This window comes from Rhinolophus sinicus, chromosome 17, assembly GCF_057876585.1.
Source record: "Rhinolophus sinicus isolate RSI-liver-muscle chromosome 17, RSI-T2T, whole genome shotgun sequence".
In the NCBI taxonomy this organism is placed as follows: Eukaryota; Metazoa; Chordata; class Mammalia; order Chiroptera; family Rhinolophidae; genus Rhinolophus; species Rhinolophus sinicus.
The window spans coordinates 35,349,894-35,372,104 of record NC_142517.1 but is presented as its reverse complement, the minus strand read 5'-3'; the positions used below and the strand labels follow the sequence as shown (position 1 = coordinate 35,372,104).

Below are 22,211 nucleotides of genomic sequence, written 5' to 3'. Positions count from 1 at the left end.
AGAATTCTCCTTTGAGTTCAGGTAATATCACGTGAAGACTTTTCCCTGTATAATTTTTATTTCCTAGTTTTAATAAAGTTCTGTCTACATTTCTTGCAGTGTACAGTGGAAATTCTACTTCTTTTTTCAGCATCACCATCCCATTCACACTAACACTCATATTTGTGAATATAAGTAGTGCTGCTACTCCACAGATCTGAGTGTTCAAATAAAATGCTGCTTCATTCCATAAAAAAAAAAAAAAATGTTCCTAAGCCCCTTCACAATTCAGCAGGAGAATCAGGAACTAAATAGAAAAAATCAGATCCCTCTATCCATAGTTATCATTCATCTATTCACCAGGCTGTCTAGGATAGTACCATTAGAGTTCACTTCTTTGATTTGACACATTTTCTTGCAAAATTCTTGGTAGAAATAAGTTAATAATTCATTCTTTATATCTTCCTATTAATTAACATATCTAATTTTCTTTTCTTTGATTAAGTGGTTACTTGAAGAAAGAGAAAGGGCAGTTATGAGCGTTTTGTGGTAGGATTATTTTCGATTATCCTACTTTGTCTTCAAGAAGAAAAGCCCAGTGTGTATGTATGTATGTGGGTGGGTAACAGAGTAAAGGGCATAGTCATAGATGAGGATTCTGGTAATCCAAAGGGCATTACTAGGATATTGGATGCCAGTTGAGGAGTTCAACTAGAAAATAAAATGAGAAGGTGCACAGTAGCCACAAACAAGTTTCTATTTGACAATTTTAATTGGAGCTGAAATTAATGGTTAGATAATTTGATTCTTTTTATTTTTTATTTGAAAGTTTGCTCTAGTTTATTTCTAAGTAAAATTATTGGCAGTCCCTTTGTTTTAACTTAAAACGTTCCTGAACACTAGAGCATAAAGAATGTTATTGAGCAGATTATGATTTCCCTTAAGAATAGTTCTGAAATTGAAAGTTGAATTTGTGACCCAGGAGTTAGTATTTGATACATCATAAATAAGACCAGCCATGCCTCATGACAATTAAGTAATTACTATAAATACCTATCATATAACATATTAAAATGGTAATATAATTTTATAAAACGGTTATGGATAAACCAACCACGTCTTTTATACAAAGGAATCCAAGAAACTACACATTTTTGGAGGGAACATTAAAAATGTCATGTTTCATTGCTATTGATTTTTTCCGTGGTCTCTCTGAAAACAGGGAGCTAGTAAAAAGCTGCCTAAGTGAGCCAATGGAAAATTTGGAAAGTTCATTTTACTTCTGAATCTCACATATGGTCCCATTCCATTCATTCTAACATTCTATGGAACTATTTTCTAAAATTAAGATGCTAGTTATTATTATTTATTACATGCTAGATACAATAAACGTTAAGCAACAAATTCAAAATAATTTCTTGCGCCACCTTAGAATTTGAAAGTTTTAAAGTCTGCTGGATGGGCCTGCTTTAGAGAGTTGTTAAAGAAGTTTGATAAAATGATAGTTCCTGTTTTTTTTGTTGTTGTTGTTTGTTTGTTTGTTTAGAATAAGTGTATGTGGACAGGAGAAATGTCCAAACCTGTAGAGAATTTTCATGACTCTGTTGAAGCCAAAATGATGACATGCTGGGAAGCAAAATCTCAAAAGCTATCAGTTCCTGTTTCTTTAGTCTAGCTATACATCTTGGGGCAAGCAGGGCCTTCTAAATCATACCCCATTATCAAAGTAGTCCATGTTCAAAGATATTGATTAGTGATACAGTGTTACAGTTTTTCTTATTAAAAAGAATTTTACAATTAAGGGCTAACCATCTACTTTCCCATTTACTATCCTCTAACTCCTTAAATAGTTGAGTTACAAAGTAAGGCACCAAGGCACACTGAGTGGGGTTCAAGTACTTTGTTAGGCATTTAGCCACAGGCTCCACTCCTTACTTTGTTAATTTGCTAATAATTACCACCAGATCAGTAGCAAAATCTTATGAAAAAGGAGTTTCAAAACATCTTTCCCAGAATCCTCAAAAAGATAATACTTCGAATGTAGAATCCTTTATCTCTCAAAATAGGTCAGGTAAGGGCAGCAAGCAGCAGGGGAGTTCCAGTCAAGATGGCACAGTAGGTAAACGCTGTGCTTACCTTCTCTCATGACCACATTAATTACAACTAAACCACAGAACAACCATCATTGAGAATTGCCTAAAATTACTGAACCAAAGCCCTACAACTAAGGACGTGCAGAAGAAGCCACTGCGAGACTGGTAGGAGGGGCAGGGACACAGAGGAGGCTGATCCCACACCCACGGATTACCATTAGAAATAGGGATATCTCAGCTAACACCCCCCAGCCAGAGGATTGGGGGGTCCCAGGCCCTCCCCAACCCAGGGTTCCAGAGTTCGGGAGAGAAGTCCCCATAATTTCTGGTTATGAAAACCAGTGGAGATTGTGACTGAGTGAGACAGTGGGCAGCTGGAGTCCCAAGCGCTCCTTTTAAAGGGACCATACAGGGACATACTCACCAACTGAATCATTGGCTCTGGGCTCCAACACTGGGGCAGCAGCTGGAGAGGCAACAGGGACATATGGTGTGGTACTAAGTTGTCTGACTTAGGGACAGAGCTGGAGGGGCAGCTTTATCCTGGATGGAGGAGCTAGCAGAAACCTTTGTTTCTTTGTTGAGCCCTCCCTCTTTCTGGAATGCAGATGCAGGTGGCTGTCACATCTGAGTCTCCATCTGCCTGGCTAACGAGATTCCTTCACCACACCCTGGTGATTTGAGACCCCGCCCTGCCCAACTTTCAGGCCCACCTAACCCACTTCCAGCGTCATTTTCATACAAACCGCCTGCCTTGGCTCATGCTGCAGACTTTCCTGGGGAATTTCAAAGGTTTGTGGAACCCAGACAAGCATCATCTGGCTTCAGCATGTCCCATGCATCTGACTGAGCCAGCTTTGGTTTGTGGTTTGGCCTCTTGAGGCACTTCCATGCATGGCATGGGTGGCAGCCATTTCTTGATAGCTCTGTGGCTCCTGCTGGGTGACCCTGCGTGGGGCATGGGCTGTGGCTGAACTTCACCTACAGCAGGTCACCACCTAGATGACCCTGGAACTGGTGCCACTCATGGCCAGTGTTGAAACAAGCTGGAGCATCACCCAGCTGCTTTCAAGGACATCACACACAAGGGGTGGGTTGGGCAGGCACCAGAGTCCTGCTGAGGCAGATCCTGCTCTGTAGAATCAGCCCCTGCACCACAACTCCTCCACTGTAGTCACAGCCAGTCCTCACAACCAATGAGCCGTAGGGTCAATCTTACTCACTGATGTGCAAACAGCAACCAAGGCTCAACTACAAGAGGAGGGCACACACAAACCACCCAAGGAACACACCTGGAGTGTGCGCAGCTCAGGTGACAAGGAAGACTTTGCCATGGAGCCCCACAGCACAACAACTACATAAGGCCAGTCTACTAAGACCAGGAGACATAGCAGCCCTACCTAATATATAGAAACAAACACAGGGAGGCAGCCAAAATGGGGAGACAAAGAAGCATGTCCCAAGTAAAAGAACAGAACAAAGCTTCAGAAAAAGAACTAAACAAAATGGGGACAAGTAATCTATCAGACACAGAGTTGAAAACACTGGATATAAGGATCATCAATGATCTCAGGGAGAACTTCAACAACAACAAAAAAATAGGAAACATAAAAATGGAGATAGAAAACATAAAAAAAAAACAGTAAGAAATGAAGAATACAAAAACAGAAATGAAAAATACGTTACAGGGAATCAATAGATTACATGAAGCACAGGGTCGAGTCAGTGATTTAGAAGATCAGGTAGCAAAAAACATCCAATCAGAACAGCAAAAAGAAGAAAGAATGAAAGAAAATGAGGAGAATTTAAGGGGCCTTTGGGACAACATTAAGCATACCAACATTGACATTATAGGGGTACCAGAAGGAGAAGGGAGAGAGAAGAGAGCAAGGAACTGAAAACCTGTTTGAAGAAATAATGACAGAAAACTTCCCTAACCTGGTAAAGAAAATAGATATACAAGCCCAGAAAGCACAGAGTCCCAAACAAGATGAACCCAAAGAAGAAAAGCAGCAAGAGAAAACCAGTTATTTACCTACAAGGGAGCTTCCATAAGACTGTCAGCTGATTTCTCAACAGAAACTTTGCAGGCCAGAACGGATTGGCAGGATATTCAAAATGATGAAAATAAAAGGACCTACAACCAAGGTTACTCTACCCAGAAAAGCTGTCATTAAGAATCAAAGGACAGATAAAGAACTTCCTAGATAAAAAAAAGCTAAAGGAGTTCCTCACCACCCAACCAGTACCACAAGGAATTTTACAGGGACTTCTTTAAGATGAAAATAATAATAATAATAATAATAATAATAATAATAGGAAATATGAATAATAAATGCAATAACTACATACCTATGGACCATTAAGTTCAATGTAAATGGATAAAGGCTGCAATCAAAAGATAGGGTGGGGCTGAAAGGACAAGAAAACAAGACCCTTATATATGCTGCCTACAAGAGTCTCATTTCAGATTAAAAGAAACACACAAACTGAAAGTAAAGGGATGGAAAAGATATTTCATGAAAATGGAAACAAACAAACAAAGAAAAAATCAGGGGTAGCAATACTTATACCAGACAAAATAGACTTTAAAACAAAGGCTATCACAAGAGACAAAGAAAGACCTCATAATCCCACTTCTGGGTATTTATCAAAAGAAACCCAAAATGCTATTTCGAGGGGATGTGCTCATTCCTATGGTCATTACAACATTATTTTCAATAGCCAAGATATGAAGGCAACCTCGGTGTCCCTGAACTGATGAATGGATAAAGAAAAGGTGGTATACATATACAATGGAATATTACTCAGCCGTAAAAAAGAATGAAATCTTGCCATCTGCAACAACATAGAGGACCTAGAGGGTATTGTGCTGAGTGTAGTAAGTCAGATAGTGAAAGACAAACGTCATTTGATTTCACTTTTAAGTGAAATCTAAAGAACAAAATAAACAAATGAAACAGAAACAAACTCATAGATACAGAGAACATTTTGATGGTTGCCAGATGAGGGGGTGTTGGGGATAGGTGAAAAGGGGAAGAGATTAAGAAGTACAAACTCATTGTTACACAGTAGTTACGGGGATGTAGGGTATAGCATAAGTAATATAGTCAATAATATTGTAATAACTATGTATGGTGTCAGATGGGTACTAGATTTGTTGGGGTGATAGTTGGGAGGGGATAGGGGCAGGGTGAAAAAGGTGAAGGGATTAAGAAATACAAATTGATAGTTAAATAGTCATGGGGATGTAAAGTATAGAAAATATAATCAATAATATCGGAAGAACCATGTATAGTGCCAGGTGTGTACTTATCAGGGGGATCACTTCCTAAATTATATAAACGTCTAACCATTATGTTATATACCTGAAAATAATATAAAATAATTAGAATGTCAACTCTAATTGAAAATTTAAGGAGGGGGAGGGGAGATAAGGAAGAATAAGTGGTTCAAAGTTCCAGGTATGAAACAAATAAGTCTTGGGGGTGCAATATACAGAATAGGAAATATAGTCAATAATAGTATTGTGATAGCATGGTATGGTGTCAGATGGTTGCTGGACTTACCATGGTGATCATTTCTTTAGCATAGGGAATATAATCAATAATGTGGTAATAACACTATATAGTGCCAGGTGGGTACTGTTGAATAACTATGATGTACACCTGAAACTAACATAATATTGTATGTTAGTGATATTTTAATAAAAATCTTAAGAAAAAAGAAAGGGGTGGCAAGCAGCAAAGCCTGAGTGTTAATTAAGTGATAGCAAATGGGAGAAGTAGCAAAAAGGCAGAGACAAAGAGTGAAGTTTCCTAAAGAGGAATAAGGATAGTTAATTTCTGCCCTTTTCATATAAAAAGTTTAAAAATGTGATTTATTAACACTGAAACACCATTTAAAATTTTATTGATTTCTTTTTTGAGATATAATTGACATACATTAGTTTCAGATGTACAAAACCATGATTCAATATATGTCACAGGCTACAATAGTGTACATGTCACAGGCTAGCTAGGTTGTTAATTGTGAAATGATCATCATAGTAAGTACACTTAATATCCATCACCACAGAGTTACAGATTTTTAAAAAAGATTATTTAACATTCATCAGCTTTTCTTAGGTGTTGACTTCTCTTGCAAATTAAAAAAACTGTGAATTCAATTTATAGTAAAGAGATTTAAATGAAAAAATTCACACACGCTGGAAATTATTTACTCTAGGATCCTGAACATCATTAATTTAAAATCACCCATTTTTACAAATTATATACTGGCTGTATTCCTCAGCTATATTTTTCTTGTTTTCTCCTATTTTGAAAATGAGCAAATATTATTAGAATGACAAATTGACTGAAACTGAAGAGAATGCTTAGGTTCCCAAATGTTACCTTAGCCCTTCTCAAATGTAAGAACTTGAATCTCTTTAATTTTTGCCTGCCTTAGATATAAAACATTAAATTAGTGAAGTTCCTTTGGACTTACAATTTTTTAACTATATATATATATATATATATATATATATATATATATATATATATATATATGGCATATAGAATTATAATTATATAATACTATTATTAAAATGATAAACAAAAATAAAACAACAGACCTAGCAAGACCAGTATAAATAGCTCATCTATTACAAGCTCTAACAAAGGCATGTTACGTAAATTCAATTTATAGGCCCTGGGTAGCTTCCCCATTGCTGGCCTCTCATAAACTCTATACTGATATTTTCATGAAACTAGCAGCATACTTCACCTTGGAAAAGTAATATTACAAAGATACTGCCATTAGTGATTTTATGTACTTCTACATACCCTTCTTGAATTTGAAATAATGGATAAGTTCAGGTAATAATTTTTGTTTTCTTTCAACTTTTATGACTAAACTATTGAGTTGTGTTTTATGGTCTACATTTATTATTTTCTGTAGAGTCAGACAGCAGCTTTAGGCAAAGAATACCTTTGGAGTCAGACGCAAAGAAATCAGAGGTTTAAAAGGAGTAATCATGGATTCTGGAAGCATAAGAATTTTCCAAAGTTTTTGAAATACAAGTAAATACTGCGTACTGTATAATATATGAGCAATAATTTCCCAACCCTCTGTACAACTTCTTTTTCTTTTGCGGCTAGGATAATTTTCTATTCAAGTATGGTCGAGGATTATAGCTATAAAATTTCATTTCCTCCAGAGCAGTTTTGGGAGGTTTTTTTTTTTTTTTTTTTTTGAGTAACAGTTTGTTTAGCAAATCATACACTGGCAATGGCAAGGAATTCTTTCTTATGGGGAATTTAACAACGTTACAGGAATTATCCAGTCTCAATTTCTAAGAAACTGAAAGAGGGACATTTAAAGTTGCAGCTTTCATAAGTAAGGCTATATAATATTTACATGACAGTATGAAACTCTAATATTTCTTTGGATCTTGTTCTTTTTGAACTAGGGTCTCATTTTAATGGACCAGATATAATTTGTTAATATAACTTGTTTTAAAAGAATGAGAACCTGGCTTTGACCAGAGAAAGAGAAGGAAAGCACAGGATTCTGACCTGGATTCTAATCCTGTGAGCTCCCAACTTTTTGCATGACCTAGAAGGTCTTAGAGCTATCTGTCACTTTGGTTTGTTTGTTTACCAAAATGTGAATCTAATACATATGGTCCTCGACTTATGATGGTTTGATTTACAATTTTTCATCTTTACGATGGTAGGAAAACCATACGCATAACAAATTAGATGAGATATTCAACACTTTATTATAAAATAGGCTTTGTGTTAGATAAGGTTGCCTAATTTATCAATATCTGTAGACTAATACGTGTTCTGAGCACATTTAATATAGGCAAGGCTAAACTATGACATTCAGTAGGTTAGGTGTATTCAATGCATTTTTGACTTAACAATATTTTCAATTTATGCTGAGTTTATTAGGATGTAACCCCATCTTAAGCTGAGGAGCCTGTGTACTTAACCAAGCTGTGATAAGTGAGATAGTGTATTTCAACATGAAAGCATTTTGAAGAATATACTGTAAGTTATTACTTATTAGAGAAAAGCCCATGCCAGCCACACTTAGTTTTCATGGTACTGTACACGTCACAGGCTAGCTAGGTTGTTAATTCAGTTTATTTTATGGCTTTTAACATCCTCTAACTTCAGAGCCAACCTAAACAAATTCTGTACCAGGGACTGACTTTATGCCGTATTTGGCTAAACAGATCTACCCTCATTTTGAGCACTCACTGGCCATTATTGATAGTGATAACTAAAATCTGGTTAGAAGGTCATAAAAAATTATGCAGTATGTAATAAATTCCACGACACTATGGAGGCATTTGAGAAATAATTTACTTTCTTAGAATGTAGGTCAAGTGCAGAAACAAAATGATCATTTATGCATAACCTCAGTCTTCCTTGCTCAAGTACATAGAAAGAGCAAATACACTATGGATTTTTTTTGAAGAGGTTTGTGGTTACTAAGTTTGTTTTACTTGTTTTTACATAGGGGACCCTTGTTGGCCTTTAAAATGTAATTTAACAATGTAACTGATGTATTTTTGCCACCAATAAAACAAATACATATGACAAAATGAATGCATACTCATTTCAGCCTATAAGATTTGTTTTTAAATTATTCTATTTGCAGCCAGGGGTAAAATGTGAGATCATTTCTTTACTCCTGCCAAAAGTAAGCTGATTTCCTCAACCCACGTGAACAGTTCAGTGTAAGTCTAGCGTGCTAGCGTGTTTGAGTCTCCAGACTCGTGTCCTGCCATCTATGGGCACACAGGCATCCACACTGGTTACACTGGATGGGGCAAGGCTCAGTTGGCACATCTCCGGTTTGACTATGAAGATTGTGCTGACAATGTACCTATCCCTGTGTCTACCGCATCTGCCCGCTGGACAGGGAAAGAAAAGGTACTCGGTAGAGTGCAGTTGTTCCCATCCACTCTCTCCACTTATATACAATGTATTACTCCTCTCCCCACGTGCGTTCCGAGTGCAGGATCACACATACGCACACTCACACACGTGCACACCGTACCTCTCCCAGCTGCAGGCCGGCACACGTCCCCGGCGCACCCCAACCACCCCTCTCCAGACTCCGCCGCCTCTCCCCCCACCCCCATCCGCACTCCACGTGGACGCACCCCGGCGCCAGGAGGTCGCGCTGCCCACGAGCCCCTCGCTGGTCCCCGCAGTGGGAGGGAAGGCGCGGCCCAGGGTTCGGACGGACATAGCGGGCGTCCAATCGAGCCCAGTACTGCCTCCCCGAAGGGAGGGAGCGGCGGCTCGGACGGGCCCAATGAGCGGGGAGCCCGAGTGGGACTTCCTCCCGGAATCCCGTTGGCCAGAATAGCGGGGCCGTGGGTGACACGTAAGTTGGGTGGGAGGCGGCGGCGACAAAGGCTCGGCAGCCCAGTCAGTGACACCGGTCTGCAATCCCCCAAACCCGGCCAAGCAGCCGGCCCCCACCCGTCACCCACCGTCAACGCCGCGCGCGGAGGCGTCGCCTGGAGCCCGGGTCCCTTTGTTGAGGGCGCACCCCCTCTTTTGGTGGCAACAAAGTAGCGCAGTGGGAACCGCCGCGAGGGGGCGGGGAGGGGCCGGGGCGGGACTCCGAGTGCCGCCGGGGGTAGCCGGGCCAAAAAGTGGGGAGGAGGAAAGAAGGCCAGCGGCGTCTGGGGACAAGCGCGAGGACAGCCCGCTCAGAACTATGCGGAGGGCCCCCTCCCGGGCCCGGACACTCGCAGAGAGACAGCTTCGCAAAAGTTTGGCGGCGGCTGCCCGGGCGGCGTCGATGGCTGCGCGCCCCGCGGCGCGCGGGGGCTGAGCGGTCGCCACTTCCCCTTCGGCCCGGCTTTTGTGTCTGGCTTCTCCCAGTACTCATGCTGCGTCCGGCCACCTCCTGCGGCGGCCGGTGCTGAGGCGCTCGCTCGGGCCGTGGGGAGGAAGAGACGGCGGCGGCGGTGGGGGCGGCCGCGGCGCGGGGTCCAGGCGGGACTATGGGAAACGGGATGTGCTCCCGAAAGCAGAAGCGGATCTTCCAGACGCTGCTGCTGCTGACCGTGGTCTTCGGCTTTCTCTACGGCGCGATGCTGTACTATGAGCTGCAGACACAGCTGCGGAAAGCCGAGGCGGTGGCGCTCAAGTACCAGCAGCACCAGGAGTCCCTTTCCGCCCAGTTACAAGGTACGGTTAACGGGACGCACGCGGCCAATGGCCAACTTTGCCCCGCGCCTCCGCCACAGCTGGAAAAGTAGCTTTGGTGAGCCGTTGGCCCTGCGGGTGCCACCTCTGACCTTCAGGGACCTGAGAGGCGAGCCCTGCAGGGCGGCCGGGCCCCAGAATGTCAGGGGATGTGACATCCCCGATCTCCCGGCTCCTCGGGCGGTTATGTTTGAAGTGGGCAGGTAGCGCCAGCCTCTGGCCCCGCTAGACTTGGAATGGGCCGGTGCACACTGAGTCCTTTACCAGCACTTAAAGGCCCAGCTACAGTTCACGCAGGCAAACCGGGAACCCTGGCTCCGATTCTGCCAGCCGGTCCCGAAGAGGCATAGCTTTCCTGGTTTCTAGGGATTTCCATTTGACTTTGTTAGTGGCCTAAGAAATGGGGAGCTTGGCAGAGATTTCTCAAACTGGTGTTTTTTTTAAGAGAAATTAAGCCATGACCGGGCTTCCCAAACTGATGGCCCAGTCGAATGGAACCTAGACCTGCTAGTTTCTGTTAATGGGGTGGCTAGGCACGTTGGATGTGTTAGAAAAGTCCGCGCTACCACTCTTCACCATCCTGCAGGTATGTTTTTTTTGGGAAAAAAAAAGTTTGTCTTCTTGAATAACTTAGTTTATCATGGAGTTGGGCGTGTGTGTGTGTGTGTGTGTGTGTGTGTGTGTGTGTATGTGTATGTATGTATATGTATGTATGTGTGTATGTGTGTATTTTACAATTAGCGTTGAGAAGCCCAAGAGGAGACACAGTTTTCCACTTTGCCAGACACAGCAAACACAACGTGGGCAAGACCTGCAGAAAGACTTAAAGCACCTATCATTTTATTTTAGAGTCTCGTTTAATGTGAATTTCAGAAACATAAATGATGCATGACTGCAAAGTAAGCACCATGTGGACCTGTTAAGCGCATAGTCATCCTATACACGTTGTGAAAGCTTTCACTTGTACTTGTGGTTAATTTTCAACACTTATGCAGCCCTCTCCCCAACCAGAAAAAAAAATGAAAATAAAAAAACTTTGCAGTGAAATGTTGACAGTCTTTGCTGATAGGGCAAATGTAGCTTATTTCATATTAGTAGGAAGATACAAGCTAGATAGATCTGTCCATGTAGGTGTATACAAATATAAAACAGATGCCTTTTCATTGCTTTAGCTATTTTGAGTATATTTTAGTAAAAAAAAAAAATTAAGATGAGAGAAAATGATGCACAGCTGATTGCTTGGTCTTACTTGCTCTTCCCAACTTGGAAGAAAGGAAAGTACTTTTAGCTTATTGAAGCTGCATAGCCACAGGCAGTGAAAATATGTGAGCTGGGCTTGGTTCAAAAGGAAAACCTGTTTTGATATAGTCTTAGATTAAAAAAAACTTTTCTTAAAACTTCTTGACATTTACCCATGGATTATTGTTGGTATGCAAAGTATGGGTATTTATTTACATACTTATTTAGATGATATCAGCGGCTTCCTTGTGAAGTTCAGGGCAGTTAGACCAAGAGGAAAATGTGCTAATAGTACAATGACAGGACTGGATTTTCACACTCATGGTTGGAAGGGGCTTGTGTGGTGAATTATGAGGTTGGTTCTTTGGTCTCTTACTTTAGGAGACCGATGAGAGCAGGCGCTGTCGTATTCATCAACACATCCTGAGCACTGCACAGTGCACAGTGCAGGAGGGGAGCAATATATGTTTATGCAATTAACAAGTAAAATTATCCTAAACTAGTGAGAAAATTAACCCCACACACTTTTGTCTGCTTTCACAGGCTTCATGTCCCTGTCTCTGCTTTTTGAAAAAACAAAACAAAGTAACGACAAAATATTTTACCCAAGTAATGCAGTAGCCTCAACTGCCAGTGCTGAAACTCATTGGCCAAGGCCCTGGTTTCTGAGTCATGGCCTTTATGTTGCAGTATGCCGTTTTGAAAGTCAGTCTCGATTTCTTTTCTACTTTTGTCTTCCTTTGGTGGTGGTAGTGGGGGAGAGTGGTGGTAAGTGGTAATACAGGACTATTAAAATACACATTTGCTCTGCAGCGGGAGATGAAAAATTGTTGTAGCTACTTTGAATGAGTAGCCTTAAAGGCCATTTCTTAATTTACTCATTTGCCATTTCCTCTTGAATTGCAACAATAATAATATGGTTAGGCATGAAAACTTATATCCCAAGCAAGCTACAGGTTTTATTTTTAATGGGTTCACAGTTGACTTCTGTAGCATTTATTTTGGATTTCACATCTGCAGGCCATTTAATGAAGATTTTTCTGGTGGTATACAGGTTGGCTTCCCTTTACCAATGATAAATGGCATTTTACTCAGTAATGCTATGTACCACCTGCATTTGTTTTTAGGGCTTAGACTCTCCCTTCTTCAGTCTTGCTTAGTTACATGAGATGTCTTGACCTGGCTTGGATTTTTTAAAGAAGGCCACTGATAGTTAAGATCAGAGTTAACTATCAGTGGCCTTCTTTAAAAAATACAGTTCTTGAAATGTTGAAGTAGTTTGGCCCTGTAATTTGAAGGTATACATTTGTTAAGTGAGCATATTTAGGTCATCTTCAGTTTAAGAATGGGTTGTACTCCAGAGCTTATTTTGAAAGTAGGTTATGTCTAACTCCAAGTGCATTTTGTAGTAGGACGATTCCATAAATAGGAGATGGTGGGGGGGTGACATGGGGGAAGTTCCAAGATGAGGCAACCCCCTCTCCACTGAAAACAAATGTCTACGTCTGCCAGCCTGTCTATTTACTATCTTCCACCCATGCTCTCTCTTAATTTTTTTGAGAAGCGGGGCAGAGGTTACATATTGGTGGCAGAGGCAGCACTAACAACCTTTGAGCAGCACATTGTTTCCTTACTCTTTTACATTTTTTAAAACTCCTTTCATGTGGGCCATGAGCCATTCTCTGTGTCTACACATAGTGATTCTTAGCTTTGACTGGGCATTAGAATTACCTGAGCAGCTCCCAGACCAATTAAATCACAATCTATGGGGGGAATGGGGGTGGAACCCACCTGGCAGTCTCCCCAGGTGATTACTGTGTGCACCCAAGGTTGAGAATTACAGCTCTGTAATCTTAAAATTGAGCCACTTCACAGTTACTTCACCTGCTTGCCCACAAAGAGATTTGAAGTTTTTTTGTGTGTGTTTTTTTTTTTTTCACCTGGAGCATGTGATTCAAATTCTAGTCCTGCAGCTTTTTTGTGAACTTGGGCCTTATTTTTCTCATATAATGGAAATTAGAATGACTTATTCCATAGGGGTATTGTGAGGATAAAATAATTAATCAAATTAAGCTGCTAACTAATATACCTGGCACATAGTAGGTATTGCTCGTTAAAGATTAGCTGTTAACTATTGTCACAGTCCCTGTTTGAGGTGACATATTTCATTTCTTTCTCTTTCCCAGGTTTGTTGTGGGTCAAATTTTAAAATTGATAGAATTTATTTTTATCATTAGCCACCTCTTTTTGTTGTACTTAAATGAACATCAAAGAAACTAGGTAAACTGTTATAAATCTGGGTACTTTACTCTGGAGAAGCGACCTTCCCTGACAATTTAATCTTAGGGAATGGTTACTCATTAACTCTCTTCTGTATCATTTCAGATTAGGAGAGAGTGTAACTGCTAGAGGTAGGCAATAACCGTTTGCAATAAAATCTGGGAGAGAGATACAAGTATTTAAATTTTTAAAAAGTAGGGGCAAGAGCCCCTCATTCTGGAAATACTGTATGACATAATTGCGGCGTTCTTGGTCTTCCCAGTGATGACCAGAAACCGTCAAGAAAAGGTTTATGTAAAGTTTTCTATGCTACTGTTCCTGTCAAGTGTATTACAGCTATTTAAAATAAAAAAGTTTGGTGCTTCTAAGAGTCATGCTGTTGTTTACATTAGTTGTCCTTTGGATTGTATTCCCCTAACTGGCAGGATAGATAGCCCACTAGCCTGAGCATGAACACATTATATTGTAACTGGTTACTTTGTTTTCAACCTACCCTGAATCTTTTTTTGTTTTTAAGTTTCTTTCAGCTCAGGGCCAGGCTTCTTTAATTCTTCCATCTCTAGTACCTGGTGCCTGGCATATAGTAGGCACTCAGTAAATAGTAGGTCTATATACCGATCTGGTATTTTCTCTCTGCCTATGAATGTGCTTATATATATTGAGCAATAAAGTGTAATGGCTAAGGACTGAGGAGTCAGGGCACTTGGATTTGATTTCTTGTGGTTTTTCTTTGTTTTGTTTTTTTTTGGTTTGTTTTTTTAAACCAGCTGTGTGATCTTGGGCAAGTTCCTTAAGTTGTCTGTGACCTGTTTTCATCATATGAAGTAATCAGGATAATAGAGCTTCAAAATGGGCTGTCATGAGGACTAATAGTGTCACCCAGCACATAATTCTTAGAAGGGTGTAGCTTGCATTTTGGACTATTGGGGAACCTCAGGAACAAGAGTTGTTCACACAGCTCAGAAATTTAGACCCACAGGGGCGGACAACACATGGTACCGTGTTTCCCCGAAAATAAGACCTAGCCAAACCATCAGCTCTAATGCATCTTTTGGAGCAACAATTAATATAAGACCCAGTCTTAGTTTAATATAAGACTGGCTATAATATAATATAATACTGGGTCTTATATTAATTGTTGCTCCAAAAGATGCATTAGAGCTGATGGTTTGGCTAGGTCTTATTTTTGGGGAAACATGGTAGGTAGGTATGCTCGTTTTCTAGTGCAAAGTTAGAACTTAATAAACATCAATTAGATATTGATGATTAAATAAACACTTTCACTGAAGTACGTGTTACAGTTAAAAGGAGATATTTATCAAGCTATTTTTGTTGCATTCAGCTCTGTTTTAAAAATGGGACAGAATTATTACTCCTTAGGATCAACTAAAAACTTAGTAGTTTTTATTTGTATGTAAAACCCTGCCATAAAATTCATTCCCTGAATAAAAGACAAGAGCTTCTAGATGCTTTTTGAAAATTTTACTCAGTTAAGCATTCTGTTCAATGTATATGATTTGCATAAATAGGTATGAGTCTACACATTGTATCTGCCTTAGTCATCCTTGTAAATTGGAACGTGCCAATACTGGTTGACCACGTCAGAGAATTGCTCATCACCTGTGAACCTTTAGTTTTAGCCCAGATTGGATTAAAAACCTCACTTTGTTTTATATTCTCCCCTGCTTTACCAAGGACAGTTTCTTATAGGGCTGGGGCACAAGACCAGGTTTCAGTGACTTAATGAATGAGTGAATTGGAGTTAGGGTAATGGCAACTGAAGCTGGCGGGGACCAAAACGCAAAGGATTTGTAAGAAACCAAAAGAAAGGAAAGAGAAAAGGGAATTAATATCAGTTCATGAGTTTCAAAGCATTGAGAATGATTCTTACACACATCTTTGTGTCCAAAAAGGAAAGAAACACACTAGTGAAGGGAGTGGGTTTCTGGTCAGATACAATTTGAATGCAACTCTGGTGCTTCCCGGTAGAGTGACCCTGGCCAGGCAAGTAACTTCTCTGAACTTCAGATCCTCATATTTAATTTTGGATAGCAATGTGTATCTTGCACACTGGTATGGATTAGAGACAGTACACCTGAAGTGCCGAGCGTGAATCCTGGAGTGCATTCCTGCCACATTTATTAGGCGATCAGGACTACTGTCACTGGATTAGTAGCGGGCTGTCTTTTTCATTTTGCCCACAGTTTACTACATCTCATAAATAATAGTGTTATTGGTTATGTCCTAAATACAGCTCTTTTCAGAACCGTGTGTCCAACTTGGCTGAAACTTTTATTTGATTTAAGATACTCTCACTCTGTCGTTTCTGCCATTTTGACCTTTTTTTGGGTAAGAAAAGACCTGAAAACATTTATGTGGTAGCAACTAAGAGTTACTGTTTTTCATTTTGACAACTAAGTGTTCTTTTATCACTGAGGACATAATGTTTTTGCTTCTTTTGCCAGTCAGTGGTTTGTGGGTTTTGTAGCTTTGTTTGGAAGTGAAAGTTAATGTAACTTTATTATAATAGAAAAATGGCAAACTATATTTTTGTTTCAAGCCAGTGTTATTTGAAGTGAATTGATTGTGACAGAATTTTGCAAGTTTATTTGAAAGAATTAAATTACTGACTCTGGGTGGTGAGCACACAATGTGATATATATAGATGATGTATTATAGAATTGTACACTTGAAACCTATGTCATTTTACTAACCACTGTCACCCCAATAAATTTAATTTAAAAAGAATTTAATTATTTTAAATAGATAACTTTTATTGAGTATCTACTGTGTTCAGGTACTGTGCTAAGCATGTTACATGCATTTTCTTATTTAAAAGTGACACAAGCATTTTAATGTGAATGAGCAATCTGAGGACCAGAGGGGTTAGTTAACATGCCAGTGTCAAGGTCTAATCTAATGAAACTGAGCTTAGAACCCTGATGTGACTTCCTATCTTGTGTTCCTCCACAGTACTCCATCGCCTTCAAAATTATTTTAGTGTTTCATGACACTATTACTGGTTTTGAAAAAGTAGGTTAGATGGGTCGTATGAGGATTCAAGATAAAATTTAGCATCAGAACTAACAGGTGTGACTATTTGATGCCGCATTTCTAGAGTGTAAGGCAGTTGCTGCTGTTACACAGGTGATTTTGGTTGATACTGGAATTGATTTTAGGTTGTATGCAGATCCTGCATAAAATAGCATCGAATCACATAATAAGAAATATATGCCCTTTTAAATCCCCTTTCAGTGTGTTCTTGAGAAGTCAAGGAGAAACTCTCAATTTGATGCTAGAATCATTCTCCTAGATAGAGTTGCTCTTTTTTTCCCTCAGAGCAGGCTTCAGGCAGCCAGCAGCCTGATAGCTAGAATTTAATAATTGTTTTGTTGTTTTATTGCATTGAAATTGAAATCCATTCATGCTGTATAAGTCAGATTTTTCATTTACAATGTACTAGTGCAAAGTTTTCTCTTTAGAAGTTTATTTTAGGAGAAAAAGTGAATATTTGGCATCCCATAAGTAAGAACTCCTGTCTGGAGTACCTGCATATCTGGAGTTTAGGAATTAATTAACTGTTTCAATTTGACATGAACACTGAATTTTCCAGTTAAGAAAACAATGCAGAAGCTGATGAATCACCTACTATGGGTCTCAAGCTAGGCACAGAGCCCACATATCCTGACTTCCCGCGCAATGTAACGTTGCTGCACTATACTCTGCTCTCTCTGGAGAATAGCAGCACCCTCTTCTCATTTAGAACAGAAATCGGTGTTGCTATTTTTAACAATGCTATGTATTTCTGAATGGCATATCTGTGTTCTTTGCTTTTCTCCACCTGTGAGTGCCTATCCAGAGGACATACCAGTGATTGCCCTTCACTAATGAGCCTCACTAAACAGTCTCAGCCTGGAGGGACACGGACATGAAATAAATTGCTGTTTGTAACAATATGACATTAAAAAAATACTGCTTTAACTATTTTTCATATATAAAATGTCAGTATGATAGATAGTGAACAGAAGAAGAGGAGATGCTGTCTGAAGGGTAAGGCATAATAGAACATTCAGATGACATCATTTCTTTTCCTTTGAGAGTTAGTGAATTTCTGAAAAATATATAATTATTTTAGGAGAGTTAAACATTCCATTTCCCATTTCATATCTCATTTAGACCCCTTTCTTAGGTGGAATTTTTGTTATAAACAAAACTGCAAATCAGGATATTTGAGAGAGCATTCCCATGGCTTGTGTACTCTCAACGATAGCTTGTTGCTATAAAATAAATATCCTAAACATAAATTAAAATTGGGTAGCTGATAACTACTTGAGTATTTAGTTTTGTTAGTGTAGAAGAGTTTATCATATTTTACATTAGTAAGATTTAACATTATGAATCTGATTCCTATTGTGTCAATCTCTCAACCTATTAACAAGCATTTCAAGAGAATTTTTAAAAGGACTTTATGTGCTTTTTAAACGTTTGATGCTATAAAACATGTTAACTTGTACTGATGTCAGACATCGCTTTTATTGGAAGATGAAAAATAAATCCTCTTTGTAGGTGAGCATCAGCTTAAAATCCAGAAGTCATCTAAGTTTGATCTGGGTGTGGGTGAACAAAGCTCTTTGGGTATAGTTCCTCATGTACAACTTCTCAAGTACAGTTCCTCTTCATCTTTAGATCTGTGAAACTAAAGAGTCAAGATTTTTCATCTCAGCACAACCAACATACAGCAGTGGGGCAGGCATCAGATACCTCCACATTCTTTTTTCAACAAAACAGAAAATCCAAAGTATGTAAGAGTCACTGATTCATAGTAATTCTGAAGTCCAGCTGGGCAAATACTCCTTAACTAGGTTTTCAGGCCTGGGAATACTCCATGGCTGCTGGTTCTACCCTTTGGACTATTGGTGTCACTCTCTGAGTCATCCTTCCTTTTTCATGAAAGATACTATGTGCCTGCAGCCGACTTTTCTCAGCCTGCTTCCAGCCAGTAGAATTTTGGGGACCTTTGACCTGTTTCCATTTTGTACCGTATCTATCCAAACTGGTAGTTTCTGCTGATAAAACACTCTCAAAGCTTTTGTGGGTCTCCTATGAAGCTTGTTGGGATTGACTCTGTTAGACAAAAAAACACACCCACATATTTCTTGGCAATAAATCCGTCTCTTCCTTGGGCTTCTGCTGAGACAAAGGACAGACAATGCCCTTTAACTTCCCAAAGGCCTCTTGAAAAAGGATCTGTGAGCCACACCCTTAAACTTTTGGGAGATGCCATGGTCTGACTGAATAATACTCCAAGACACCACATTTCAAAGTCTTAACAAGGATTTGAAAACCCACAACCTCAGTCTCATCTTTAGATCATGTTTTATTTTGACAGTTCTCTGAATTGGTCTTTGCTTGGAAGCTGTTTCTTAGTTTTAGCATTGTTTGCTGTCAGGAGAGGCTGAGAATTTTCAAAATCATCAAGCCCTGCCTACTTTTTGTTTAGTAGTCCTGTCCTCTATTTATCTTCTCACAATTAACTATAAATCAGGAAGAAGAAACCAAGTAGCACCTTGCACATTTTGCTGAGAAATCTCCTTAGCTATATCACCCAGTTCATGTCGCACGTTTCTTACTCCTCATGCAGTTACAAGTGACTGCAGGTCATGTCACTGTACATAGGTGTGGGTATTGTTAAACCTATCACGACGTAATTTCCAGTTTCAAATAAGATTTTCCTCACTTCCATTTATGCCCTTACTAGCAATCTCTTCAGAGTGCAAAATTCTGTGAACAGTGTGTTCAAGGCACTTTACACTCTCACTCACACTCTTCTTGAAGCCCACTTCATAGTTCCAAAGCCACTCTCACATTTTAGATTTTTGTTACGGCAGCACCATACTTCCTATTAGTTATCCTATTTGCACAGCAAATTATCCCCAAACTGAATTGCCTTAGAACAACAAATATTATCTTACGGTTTCTGTTGGAAAGGAATCTGGGCTTAGCTGGGTGCTTCTCTGGAGATTTGTCATGATGTTGCATGATGAAGCTGCTGACCAGGGTTGAAGTCATCTCAAAACTCGACTGGGATTGAAGACTCTGCTTCAGGATTCCCAGTGTGGTTGTTGGTAGGCCTCAGAAGATCTGTGTCCGATCTCACTCATCTGGGCCTTTCCATAAGGCTTTCCACAGCTCCAACATGGAACTTAACAACATGATAGCTTCCTTCCCTTGGGGCAAGAGATCCAAGAGACAGAGAGTGTGTAAGAACCCAAGATAAAAGCTGAAAGTATTTTTAGTAACCTAATCTTGAAAGTGATCAAACATTACTTCTACCATATTCTGATCATTAGAATTGAATCACTAAGTTCAGCTCAAGCTCAAGTGAAGTGGTTTTGTGAATGTCTGAATAACACAAGGTGGGGATCATTGAGGATCATCTTAGTAGCTGCCTACCACAAGGTGAGAATGTCGTTACTTTCATTGTTGGCATATCATTACCAAAGTCCTCATAAGCTGACATTTATTGAACACCAGGCACTGTTTTCAATTGTTTTCCTGGATTATGTAACATAATACTTTTGTAAAAAAACATTTTGTTCATATTAAGTTGTGATTTACCATTTAATTTGAAGTATATTAGCAAGAAGTGACATTTGAAATTATGGCAATTCAGAGGAAGAGTATCTGGTGGTTAAACTATCTGACCTGGAAAAATTAAAAGAAAGAGAGTTCCAGATAACTCTGAAGTATAAACCGAACTAGTAGGCTGTCAGGAGAAATCCCAAAGTGGAAGGCACCATGTCCTTGGGGAGTTTCAAAAATCCATTGACAATATGTGAAAATTTCCCACTCCCACAAGTGACAAGTAGATGGGAATACAGCGCAGTTTGTTAGTTCATATAGTATTTTTACTTCTCAATGTTCCTTCTGACTTTATAGACTGCAGTCCTTGGTGAAGACCTTGGTATTTGATAGTCAGAAGATAATTTTTTATAGAGTTGTAATGGTCTTAGATAAAAATCTTTGATTTAAAGAAAGAACATTAACTGCTTGACTGGTAATTTCAACTTATTCATCCCTACTTTGAAAGTCAAGTTTAAAATACTGCAATATATGAATATTCTTTTGTGATATTTATAAAAATAGAGCACAAGAGCATATTATGAAAAAGTTATTAAATGTTTTCTGAACAATTTTAATGCCTAATTCAGTATGACCTTACTCTCCTAAACATATTTTAATAGTTATAAATGCATGAGATAAATACCTATTTTCTTTTTCACTTTCCTAAACGTTTCTTAAGAGATTGGATTGGAAAGTGGATAGAGAATATTTTGTCAAAATGTTTGAGGCCATATTCCATTCAAGAGTCAAGGCAAGTTCTGTTCTTGTCATTGAGAAGTTGCTGTTGAATTTCTGTAGTATAAGTGATTCTCTTCCTGCCCACTCCTATCTGTACAGGTGCCAGGTTGTTGCTGTGACATTTAGTGTCACTTTATGTTGCTGTGGACTTCTCTTGGTAATATTCATATGGATATCACAAGGTTCCTGTGATGGGTGGTCTCTGTTCACTGTCCCAGAAACCAAAATAGCAAAAATTCCCTACATGTTCTACAGTGTAGTGCTAACATGTGCAGTATGGTTCTTAGGGAGATGTACAGGAAATACATATACACATATATATATACACACACACATGTACACACATACACACATATATATGTGTATATATTTTTTATTGTATTTTTTATATTATGTATTTTTTCCTTTCTCATATACCTTTTACTCCCTGTGTTGTTTAGGGTCCATATGCATTGAACTAGAAGGTGCTCATTTCTGTTGAAACTGTCCAAGGAAGCAGTAGCTAAGAGTTAGCTAGAATAACGGTGTAGCCCTTACATACACCCCAAGAAGTCTTTATCTGAGGGTCCCACGGTAGCAACACTTTGAGTAGAGGCTGAACCTTTAAAAAAAGGCTGCTCTGTTTTTATTGTTGGCTTCCAGCTGTTCTTAAAACTGCCTCCTACCCAGCGGTAACTCAATCCTAAGACCACACCGTGGGTCTTGTCTCTGAGGTGACGTTTTCAATTTGGGATCCATGGGGGTCCATGAATTTTCTGAAAAATATACGTCACTTTTGTATATGTGCCATTTCCAAGACAGAGCCATAGCTTTTATCAGATCCTCAAAGCACCAGTGACCTGAAAAAGTTTTAAGAACCACTGCTTTAGGGCAAATTCCTCTTTGTGAGGTCTTTTCAAGTCCACCTTGGAATTTGAACTCCCCTGGTCCCATCCTATGAATTCTCTAGAAAGTAACTGGGTTTGTAATGGAGTAATAATGCTCACTACTATTCCCCTAAAGCCCTAACCCACTCCACCCACCTCAGAATTAAGAG

General features: G+C 39.5%; 1 protein-coding gene across 5 annotated transcripts in view; it reads left to right on the top strand.

The window, feature by feature from the left end:
- Window positions 1-9,439: 9,439 nt before the first annotated feature.
- Window positions 9,440-22,211, top strand: part of GOLIM4 (golgi integral membrane protein 4) — a 74,828-nt gene continuing 62,056 nt past the window's right edge. For all 5 annotated transcript variants that reach the window (XM_088794590.1, XM_088794589.1, XM_088794588.1 and 2 more), the window contains exon 1: window positions 9,440-10,276. In XM_088794590.1, coding sequence (XP_088650716.1) covers window positions 10,090-10,276 — 187 coding nt within the window. In that variant the 5' untranslated portion in view covers window positions 9,440-10,089. The remainder of the gene's footprint in view (window positions 10,277-22,211) is intronic.